Genomic DNA, 11,326 nt, shown 5'->3' with positions numbered 1-11,326 from the left:
TATTTTGTTCTCCACAGAATTTACTCCATCAGACTAGTTTGGACCCGTAAGAATGCGAGTTCCACAGGTGGGAACTGCTTTGTTCTCGGCAGTTATCAAGTTTGGAAGCGTCTGGTCCTTGGAAGGACCTTGATGAAGGATGTCAACTCTACTGTGGTAGAGAGAGTGGAGATGAAAGAGCAGCACTGTGCAATGGCCCGAAGAAACGGATCTCTCCAGGTGGAATTGCTGGGTCAACCTGAACCCTGGGCCTGGGGGTGTAACTCAGTGTGGAGCACTTGCCCAGCTGAGCAGCCCCAAGTTCCATCCCCAGCACAACAAAGGGGGTGTGTGGGGGGCTTTTAAAGAAGCCTTTTATCCTTTATAGAAAACATTTTGAATTGGGCCAGCCCTTTTTCTATTATCTAAAATCCAAAACAGGTCAACAGCCATTAAGAGGGTTTTTGTAAAAAAAAAAAAAAAAGTTTTTGTAGATATAATTGAAGTAAGGTCACACCATTATCAATGTGGGTCCTAAATCTGATGACTAAGGTCCTCAAGAGAGACAGAAAGAAGGAAGAAAATGCCACATTCATATGAAGATGAGGAAAAGGTTAGAACAATACATTTAAAAGCCCGAGTACCAGACACAGTGGTGCACCATTCCAGGAGGCTGAGGCAGGAGGATCTCAAGTTCAAGGCAGTCTCAACAATTCAGCAAGACCCTCTCACAAAATATAAAACATAAAAAGGGTTGGGGATGTAGCTCAGTGGCAAAGCAACCTGGATTCCATCCCAGGTACCAAAAATAACAAACAAACAAGCCAGAATGCACTAAGGACTGTGGCAGCCACCAGGGGCTGGGGGGCCTCAAAGAGTCTCCCAAAGGAACAAACCTGCAAACACATAGCTTTTGGGCCTCTAGCCTCCAGAATCAACAGGATGAGCTTGTTCCTTTAAGCTAGTGTGTTCATGGTATTTGTTACAGCAGTTTTAAGAAAACTTACAGGAGTCTGCTGGTACCTGCAGCTCCTCAAAGGACCCCAGCCCAGCCCTCACATCCTCATGTTCACATGAACTATTTTTTCCCTCCTGTCCACCCACCATGCAGACTCATGCGACTGCCACCTCCCCATGGCCCGTGACCGTGATCCTTTCACCCCGGGTCACTTTCTCTGAGCCCTCCTTCACCAAGCAGTGCAAAGAACCTCTGCAAGTTACAGACCTAATGGTCGTTCCAGATCCTCCTGAAGCCCTGTGTTCCTGGGTCAGTCTGAACGTACCCGTCACCTGCCACAGATGGGTCTCTGATCACCACTGCAGATGTGGCTCCCAGGAGACCCTCACCAGGGCTCCTCCCTCCAGCACCCAGCAGAGGAGCAGGGGGCCCATGGTGCGTGCCCTTAGGTACCTGACTACACAGTCTAGGAGGCACCCAGGAAGGAAATGGCAAGGCCCAACTCCTCCGTGACTATATGAGGACACATGAATGGGGACAAATAACAGAGTCAAGACTTTCAGCAACTTGACAAATCAAACCCTAACCGCTGGGCCAGCCATGGGTCTGAATGCAGAAAACACACGCCACTTACTGGGAAAAAAAAAAAGAAGGGTCAACTTTTAATTGTAACTGATCGGCCTGCATCCAGGAATGTCTCTGAACAATTCAACAAAGAAACACGAAAAAATTCTCCTACTGAAGAAACCAAGAGTTTTTGCTGCCCTCAGTGCCCCGAGGGCCAGGCCAAGAGCAGCCTGTTCCCGAGGCAGCTCCGTTCCCCTCGCCAGTTTCTCATCCCAAGAGGAGGGCTGGGGATGTGAGAGACTGTCCCCTCCTCCCACCATGCTGGGAGCTCTTAGAAAGTCACCATTCGAGGCTCACTGGCCCCACTTCCTGTTTTGGGGTACATGGGAGACCCTCCCAGCACCATCCAGAAATCCAGAACAGGGCAAGGCAATCAGGCAGCCCCTGTGCCCGCCTTGCCCTTTGGCAAGAAGCCCTCCAGTCCACTCGCTGGTTGTTCCCAGTACCCAGGGTGGAGACTAAATAAAATGTGCGCTAGAGAAAACAACCTCAAATGCCCATCATCTCCACCACACGAGTCATAAAGCAGAGAAGAAAGAAAACAGCGGCCCTGCCCTCAGAAGACGCGCTCAAACTCCGTCTGGTTGGTGGTGGCGGGATTGCGGCTCTGATTGGTGGACTGCTGGGTGATCTGGCTGCCCTTCCGGCGTGGTGGCGCCAGGTATTCAAACATAGACGTCAGGTGGGTGGACAGCATGCCCTTGAGGTCTGAGGGCATGGGGTCGGACCAGAAGAAGTCATGGTTGAGGGCGTCGTCGCTGTCGATGCGCTGTGCGGGATCCAGCACCAGCAGCTTATCAATGAGGTCCAGCGCATAGGGGTCCCGGACGTAGGCCTTCAGCCTGTCCTTCACCTTCCGCTTCTGGCCCTTGACCAGCTCCAGCTTCTCAAACAGCTCATATTTGTCTACATTTGGCCACACCTGGGGGGCAGGAGTTGAGAAAGGACGGAGTGGGGTCAGGGGCAGGGTTCGGGGGCAAAACAACCCAGACACTCCCAGATAACCTTTGAGGGAGAACTGGAGCCCTCCAAGATGAAGGCAGCAGTGCCACCAAGGATGTGGCACACACCAAGGGCCTGGCCCTTTGGCACAAGTCATCTGGAATACCTGTGCCAACCCTAACATGGGCATACTTCTGTTTTTCAGAGAAAACAAAACAAAACAAAAACAAAAACCCAGCACTAACTCAAACGCCTTGGCAGAGGAAGGCTCTGCAGAGCAGGCCCCAGCCCTCAACCAGCCACTCTCTGGAGAAGAGCTTTCCTGATCCCACTCCCCAGTTCCTCTGCCAAGGAGACCTGGATCTCCCCACCCCACAGGTACCAGGGGCCCATTCAGCTTAGCCACAAACCTCAGGGGTGATGGAACCACAGAGCTGGCTGATGAGGGCAAGCTGGTGCTGCTCCGTGTTGCCCTGCATGATAGGGCTGCGGGTCCACATCTCTGCCATGATGCACCCAGCACCCCACAGGTCAATGGGCGGGCCGTAGTCCCGCTCCCCTGGGAAGAAGAGCGTACCAGGAGGGCCCGTTGAGCCCAAGGGCCTCCTGAGACTCGATGCCCCAGGGCCGGTGGCTCAAGAAGCCCTGGCAGTAAGGGGCTGTGCCGGGTAGGTGCCCGGCCCCTGCCCCCCTGCCCGCTCGGGAATCCTCACCGAGCAACAGCTCCGGAGGCCGGTACCAGAGCGTCACCACACGGTTGGTATAGCGGTTGGGCTGGCTGTTCTTGGCCAGACTGAAAGCCCGAGCCAACCCAAAGTCTGCCAGCTTCAGGACCCCATCTCGGGTAATGAGCACATTGGCAGCTTTCATATCCCTGTGCAGGATCTGGAAGGAGGATGAGAGTGAAGGTCCTTCAGTCACACCCACACAGCAACGTGGTCAGCTTATGCCTCGGTCTCTCCTCCCACCTCTGGTGCCCACCTTGTTCCTGTGGATATAGTAGAGGCCATTGAGCAGCATCTGCATCACCCTCTTGATCTCTGATAGTGTAAACTTGACTAGGACGTTGCTTAGCAACCCAGCAAGGTCATGCTCACAGAAGTCGAACACCAGGTATATACTGCCCTTGCAGCGGTTATAGGGGGAAGCTGAGGCAGAAAGGGCAGGAAGGAAAAAAAAGTAAAAAATCTGTACCCAACTCACTCTCCTGCCACCAGCTCCCACCCCTTCCAACCCACAGGCACCCATGCCCTCTGAAGCACTCATTAACATGCTCCTTCGATGGTCAGACACTTTCTGTGTGCCTTCTCTGTTTGGGTGCTGTGGCAGGCCCTGGGGAAGCATCACTCCAATGAAAGAGGACCAGAGAACAAAGCACGGTATGTCTGAACCTAGTTTAGGCCCAAAGCCCTAGAAGTCGAAGCCTCATTTTCTCACAGTCTCCAAACAACTTACCTTTGGTTCGACAAATCTCAATCAAGTTGACCACATTCTCATGTTTTAAAAGTTGGAGAATCTTGATCTCCCGTAAGGCTGTGATGGGGAACTGGGTAGGAGAAGAGGAGGAAGTGGTCAAGAGCGAGTGCTACAGACCAAAAGAACTGGCCTCAAGGTCTACACTAAGGGACACAGGCTGGGAGTAACACTATGCGTTCTGAAATCAGTTGTCTCAGATATCTGATATGTAAAACAGGTATAATAACACTATGCACACGAGGAGACAATTCAAGGCAACAAACTGACGCTTTACAGTCACTAAATGTCCATCGTTTCAACCTTCAAACTTTAGCTCTACACTTATCGGTAAGAGTATAAAATTTCTTTCTAAAAAGTAGGTATCTAAAAAGCTGTACTTATATTTTCCTTTTACATCAAACAATATTAAATGCTAAGGAAAAGATGTTTCAAGGTTTCCTAACTTACAAAACCGACATACACACCACGCAAGCATGAGCTCCCCCTCTTGGCCCCAACCGTATTTGCTTAAAATTGAAACATCAAATGCTTCAGAACATTTGAATTTATTTCGTTGAGAGGCCAAATTCCCTGCAATATGGACATTTCCAAAACTATTAGGTATAAACCGAATCTCAACCGAGTCTCCTGGAAGCACTAGGATGGATACCCAACCCAGCGGTCTGGCAGTTGGCAGGCCTGCTCACCAGATCCTTACTCACCCCCTCCTTCTCGTTCTCCATCAGCACTTTCTTCAGAGCCACCTTCTTGCCGGTCTTGCGGTGCTTGGCCTTGAACACCTCCCTGCAGGCGGGGAGGGAGACCCAAGAGAGCTCATCAGGCGATTCTGCGGGGCCCGCCCCTCCCCTACGAGAGGAGGGGCTGCAGGAAAGATGAAACTCCCTGGCGGGGCTGGGCTGGCACGCGGCTACTTCACCACTCGGTACCTTTGGTCTCTCCCTGAGCCTCTGCGCCCTTTCCTCGAGCCCTTCTTTCACCGATGCATCTCTCGGAGAGATCCCGCTCCCCTCTAGAGCGCCTCTTTGCAACCCCTCCCCGCCCCCAACCCCGGCCTCTGGCTCCTCCCCGCCAGCCGACTCCGTCGGGTCGGGGTGGGCTGCGGCGCGGCCTAGCGCAACCAAGGAACAGCCCCAGGATTTCCGCGGCTTCCCTACCTCCTCGTGCCGGGTCCTGGGGCCCCGAAGTAGGACCCCATAGGTGCAGGTTTAGGGCTTCCGGCCCCTCCAGGCCCAGCCTTACCCAAAGGTGCCTTGGCCGATCTTGGCAAGCTTCTCATATTTGGTCACTTCATCGCAAAAGGGGCACTCCACCGAGTCGTACTGCTTTGCCATGGCCGCCTCCAGAGCGCCGCCACCGCCCCCAGCCGCAGCCGCCGCCGCTCCAGGTCCAGCCGCCGCGCTCCAGGCCCCGCCGCGGCCGCGCCACTTCCGCCTCCACGGCCACTTCCGGCCTCGCGGTGCCGACCCCGCCTCTTCCGCCCGCCGCCCGCCGCCAGGCCCCCTGGGACTTGTAGTTCCCGGGAGGCCAGGGGGAGCCGGAGCTGCAGAGGCGCCTCCGCCACCGCCGCTGCCCCCGCCTCCGCCGCCGCCGCCACTACTGGCGGCGGCCCCGATCGGGGGTCCGGGGAGCCGGGGCGCTGGGGCTGGGGCTCTGGGCGGTGCGTCCCGCTGCATCGGCCCGGGCCGCGCTTGCTGCCGAAGCTGCTGCCGCTCTGGCGCCCGATCCGGGGCCAGCCGCAGTGCCCTGCTCCTCCTCCTCCGACGGCGCCGCCTCCGCGGAGCTGCGCGGGGCGGCGGACGAGGGGGGGTGGCCCCCGAGCCGCGGCCTGGGGGGCTCCCTGGCCGGGCCCGGGCCCGGGGCGGCCGGGCGAGGGGGCGATACGGGAAGCGCGGACGAGGAGGCGGCCGGAGAGCCCAGGAGGGGGCGCGTTATAAAGGGGGAGGCGCCCCGACCTCGCCCTCCCCTCCCCCTCTGCCCGCCCCCTCCCGCCTCCCTCCCACTCTCCGCGGCCGCACCTGCCGCCGCCGCCGCTCCTGCCGCCCGCCCGCCCGCTCGCTGCCCGCCGGCCGCCCTCGGCGCGTCACCGCCCGCGGCCCCTCCTCCGCCTTCGGAGGTGGGGCCCCGCGCTCAACACCTGGTTGTGGGGCGCCCTGCCGCGTGCCTCAGTTTACCCCCACAGGCCCGCTGCTGCGCGGAGCCCCTTCCTTCCTGGCTGGGTATGTCCCCCCAGAGGCGAAGGCAAGAGGCGCAGAGGGAGCGGCCTCCGGCCCTGGGAGGAGAGAACGGCCCCAGCCGCCGCCTCCACCGGCCCCCGCCACCCGCCGTTGACATGGCAACCGATGGCCGCCAGGGGGCGCGGCGACACTGGAGGCAGCGAGCGAGCAACACCAGGGCCTTCTAACCCTGGACCCTCGGTTCTCTGGGAGGCAGGGACAGGACCCATGAGAACCCCGCCTCCGCCCAACTGCGCCAGAGCTGGTCTAGCACGAGTCAGCAATCGCGAAAATGGCTAACAGGTGCAGCACTCCCTGTGTGCTCAGCGTTCCTGCAGAATCCTGAATCCAGTCGGGACCGCCAACCCGTTTTACAGAAGAGGACATTGAGGCTCAGAAAGGGGAGGTCATTTGCCCAAGGTCACAGTGATGAAGCTGGTCTAATATATGAACAAGACTCTCATCACCCACCCTATTTATAGTCTGACCAGAGGACAGCAGTGGGGTTGTTGGAGGCATACTGTCCTTCTGCAAGCACCATGTCCACCACTTACTCTGCGCCCGTCCTCCTGTCCCTTCTCCAGAATCTTCCTGGCTCCAGGAGCCCCCTGATCCTTCCTTCAGCTCTTCCCCACAGAGCAGCCCAGCGAAGCTGTCCTTTCTGCCTCCTCTGCCTCATCCCTTCAATCTGTTCCTTCCTCTCCAGCCTATTGTGGAGGGAGCCCGAGTCCTGGCCCTCCAGTCTGGCCTTTCCGCCTGATCCTTGCACAGCTAGGGCCAAATCTTTCTGAAATCTTCTACTGTCTTTAGGAAAACCCTGAGTGTGACCCTTGCTCTTTCCAATTCACTTTGGCAGGCTCCAGCTCCACAGTCTCCCTACTGTTTCCCAGCTTCCCAAGCCCACCTGCCTTCAGGGCAGTGCTCCCTGGATCTCACCCCACCCGCTACCTGCCCTCCTTCATGAAGCCCTCCCCATTGCTCCAAGCTCTTATCCCTGCGGCTTGACCTGAAAGCCTCCTCCTGGGAGGAGATGACCCTGATGTCCCACGAGGTCCTGTTCTGGGGAAAGGTGACCTATCCCTCTGCCAAGGAGAGTCTTGAGGATTAGACCAAGAAGCTGGGCAGTGTGGAGGTTTTGGGGCAGTGGGGCCACACTTTACAAGTATATTACTTATTAGAAGCAGGCGGAGGATTGGCTAAATCAGGGGTAGGGAGGGAGAAAAATAATAATTGCTGTAACTACAATTTGTTGAGGGAAAGTAAATGGTCCAAGCTCTACACTTAATGCTCTGTGGGAATTATCTCAGTTGTCACTGACCTGTGTGAGGCAGGCCCCGCTCTCACCTCCACCGTGCACATAAGGACCCTGAGCCTCAGAGCTGACATCACAGTGGCCATACTGGCATTTGAACCAGGTCAGTCTGGCACAAACCCCACATGTTCCCCATATCAGGGTCCCACCCATCTGAGCTAGGGGTGGAGCCAGGGCGGAGCCTCAGGACATGGGTGCCAATGTAAGATGTGGAAGGGGACAATGGCTTTGGGGGACCTGTCCTGGGCTCATGTGGCTTCCACTACCGGACTTTCAGACTGGGGCCCGGTGCCTGTTTTCCACAAGCCCCCTGCCAAGTCACATCCTGTGAGCAGGAGCCCTAGCAAGGTTTCCGGTGATGTTGTCACCTCCACCCTAGCATCCCTGACCTGAACCCTGACATCTGTCAGTCACTTCCCCTCAGGGCCTCAGGCCCTTGGCAGCTGCTAGGGGAGGCAGGCAGAAGGGGTCAGGAGCAGGCTGGAAGGCCGCCCAGCTGCCGGGGCCTGGAGCCTCCCATCATCACGGCTGGCAAACCCTGGGGGACCAAGAGGCCATGAGTGACTTCCCAGCCTCCTGGGCTTCTGCTTTGCTGGTTGGAGGGGAATTTTGCCTGCTTCCAGTGGGCTGGCTGAACAGCAAGGCCCCGTATGAGGCTGGTCCTCAGTAAATGTTTGTTGACTGACTGGCTGAACAGACCTCAAGAGCCTCCGGTCCTGCCGCCATCTAACAGGGAAACTGAGGCACGGGGCAGGAAAGGGAGCCACTGAGAGTTTTTTTTTTTTTTTCAGAGTAGAAATTAGAAGTTTATTAAAGAACAGCAGAAAAGACTTCTCCCGGAGGAAGAAGGGGACCCAAGAGGTGGAATCCCTACTGAGAGTTTTTGACTCTGGTTTGGGACCTCTCTTTTTCTCTCCCAGCCAGGAAGGAGTGAGGATGTGGAGGGGACAAGGAAGACAGGCTCGTGGGGTGGAGGCTTGGCCTGTGGTACAGTCAATGCATGGGGGACACAGGACAGAGAATGGCCGTGTGACACCCATGGCCCTTCCAGCCATGGCTCTTTTGCTCCCACAAGCTTCACTGGGTCTGGCCCTGACACTTGACAACATCCCTCTTAGGAGGTTGCTATGGTTGGGCACAAATGACAGAAGAGGAAACAGGCTTTGAGCTGTGAAGTGGCCTGGCCAAGGCCACCCAGCCAGGAAGCTCTGAAGCTGGGATTCAAAGCTGGTTCTCTTTGCTCTCAAAGTCCAGGGTCATTCGCCATCGTCCTGTACTGCCCCCAATACCAGGCAACCAGGTCAAACCAGGGAAAAGCCTCCACTGAGCACTTATAGGAGAGGCCCGAGGAAGAGGGCCACATGGATGGGGAGGCCCAGCCCCATCTCGGGAAGCCTGAAGTCTGTTTGGAATATGCAAATAAAGACACGAGTGAGTGAGGTGCAAGTGGTGCCCCCCAGTATTAACATTTTATTTCACTGCCATGAATCGTGTGAGAGATGCTGTATTTGCCTCATTTTGTTGAAGGGGAAAAAAAAGACGCTCAGGTGACCCGACTTGCCCAAGGTCATGCAGGTGAGGACTCAGGTTGGCTAATGCCTTTTTTAAAAATTATTTAATTGTCAATGGATCTTTATTGATTTATTTATATGCGGTGCTGAGGATCGAACCCAGGGCCTCACACAGGCTAGGCAAGCGCCCAACCACTGAGCCGCCACTCCAGCCCTGGCTGATGCCTGTTACTTAGGTCTCCATCCCTGACAGTACCTGCCCCCTCCCTGGGCTTGTCTTCTCCTTCCCCTCCAGAAGCCCCCCGCATTGTCCCTGCTTGAGTCACAGGTTGGGGATGAGGGGCTGGGAGGTGGGAACTGAAACCAGAGCAGGGTTCCTGGGAGCCCCTGGCTCAAGCTGGCCCTAGAGGGACTCAAGGAGGCAGCCGCCCGTGCCAGGGCAGGGAAGCAGGGTGTCCTGGGGGCGGGGTCCCCGAGGCAGAGCCTGGAGGGAGGGAGCTCCTCAGTGTCCAGGGCTGCAGCAGGGGGGCAGCCTGGCTGGCCTCCAGTGCAGGCTGAGGAGGGCCTGGGGGACAGCCACCCGCCAGCAGGTCACTGGCTGCACTCCCAACGGCCACTTGAGGCAGCACAAAGGGGGCTCTGAGCTCAGCGGAGCCACCACACTGAGCCCCATTCATTCTCCCGGGGATGCCGGCAACTGCCCTGGCGCCCCGGCCAACGGCGGGCCTGGCCCTCTTGCTGACAAAGCGCCTCTACCTCAGCAACACAGCCTCTCGGTGGCCACGACTCCCAGGTCTCACACCATGTGCCCGCTCACCAGTGTCTGCCAGGCCTACCCCCGTGAAGCTCGGGCACCCACCCTCCAGTTGCTCAGACTCACAGTGTGCTGGCCAGGGAATTCTCCCACCTATTGGTGCTGCTGGACCATCCCATTTCACAGGTGAGGAAACTGAGACCCAGAAAGGCAAAGTCTCTTGTGTATGACACACAGCAGGTCAGGAAGCCAGCACTGGCTGGTGCCACAGCTCAGCAGTTAGCCCAAGTCACACTGGAACTCCCTGGGAGAAGCCAGTGACCTACCCTCTGCCTCCATTAAGAAGCTCCCCACCAGGCTTTAGGCCCCTCTGACGGCAACCCAGAGATGGGAAGGGGCAGCAGCGTGAGAGTTGGGCACCTGGTTGTCTGTCAGGATTCTGCTCCTTAGTCTTGGTTTCCTCATCTGTGAAACAGGGGCAGGGCCAGAGTTTGTCTCCCAGGTCTGTTGTGTGGATGGTGTGGAGGGTTCCAGCTCCATGTCTGGGAGTTCTCAGTGCTCAGAAGCAAGGGTTGGAGTTGTTGCCCCTTCTCCCCCAAGTCCTTGGCTCAGAAACCTCATTCTTTCACCTGAACTTTTTTTTTTTTTTTTTTGCTACTGGGGATTGAACTCAGGGGCGCTCAACCACTGAGCCACATCCCCAGCCCTATTTTGTGTTTTATTTAGAGACAGCGTCTCACTGAGTTGCTTAGCGCCTCACTTTTGCTGAGGCTGGCTTTGAACTCGCGATCCTCCTGCCTTAGCCTCCTGAGCCGCTGGGATTACAGGCAGGCCCCACCGTGCCCAGCTCACTTGAACTTTTGATCACTGGTCTGTCCAGGCCTATCTGTGAACAGGACCTTGCTGCTATGGTCTCAAGGGCTGTGTCCCTTTCCTTCTCGGGTCCTTGGGGTCCTCTTCACCGCATGAGAAGTCCCTAGATCTTCCCCCACCAAGGACTTTTTTCCAGCTACCAGGGGGTTGGGGAGCCCCCGCAGGCTCGGAACTTGGCACCTCAGACTCTATAGCTGGATGATGAGCAGCTTCCAATTCCAGGTGACTTGATTTGGGGGCAGGGCATGATTTTTATGGAGGATGTAGGAGGAGCCCCAGGTGACCTTAGTTCCCTCTCACAACTGCAGTGGCCAGCTTGGGGGCTAGGATAAAAGTACTGAACCTGGGCTGGGTTGTCACTCAGTGGTAGAGCGCTTGCCTGGCATGCTTGGGGCCCTGGGTTCCATTCCCAGCATCAAAAGGAAAAATAAAAAAGAATTTCAAGCCTCTGCAGGCTGACTGCATACCTTGCACTGTCCCCTTTCTAGAGATTTGATGACTGAGGCTTCAGAGATGGAACGGACTTAGCACACGGAGCTGAGTTTGCAGCTGCTGATTTTGTGGCACCCCAACCCCAGCATCTGCTCACAGCCTCTACAGGTGTCTACACGGACACCCTGTATGAGGGAGATTGCATTTCCTCATCTCTGTTCTGCACACACACACACACACAGAGGAAGT

At 56.7% G+C, this 11,326-nt stretch overlaps 1 protein-coding gene across 1 annotated transcript; it reads right to left on the bottom strand.

The window, feature by feature from the left end:
• Positions 1–1,573: 1,573 nt before the first annotated feature.
• Cdk9 (cyclin dependent kinase 9) lies at positions 1,574–5,468 on the bottom strand. Its single transcript, XM_027943904.2, has 7 exons — positions 5,222–5,468; positions 4,684–4,765; positions 3,962–4,052; positions 3,488–3,654; positions 3,220–3,391; positions 2,917–3,065; positions 1,574–2,486 (listed from the first exon to the last, which is right to left on the bottom strand). Exons 1-7 carry the CDS (start codon positions 5,311–5,313, stop codon positions 2,121–2,123), a joined length of 1,119 nt encoding a protein of 372 aa, XP_027799705.1. The 5' UTR covers positions 5,314–5,468; the 3' UTR covers positions 1,574–2,120.
• Positions 5,469–11,326: the final 5,858 nt, after the last annotated feature.

This window comes from Marmota flaviventris, chromosome 13 (assembly GCF_047511675.1).
Source record: "Marmota flaviventris isolate mMarFla1 chromosome 13, mMarFla1.hap1, whole genome shotgun sequence".
In the NCBI taxonomy this organism is placed as follows: domain Eukaryota; kingdom Metazoa; phylum Chordata; class Mammalia; order Rodentia; family Sciuridae; genus Marmota; species Marmota flaviventris.
This window is presented reverse-complemented; position numbering and strand designations above follow the sequence as displayed.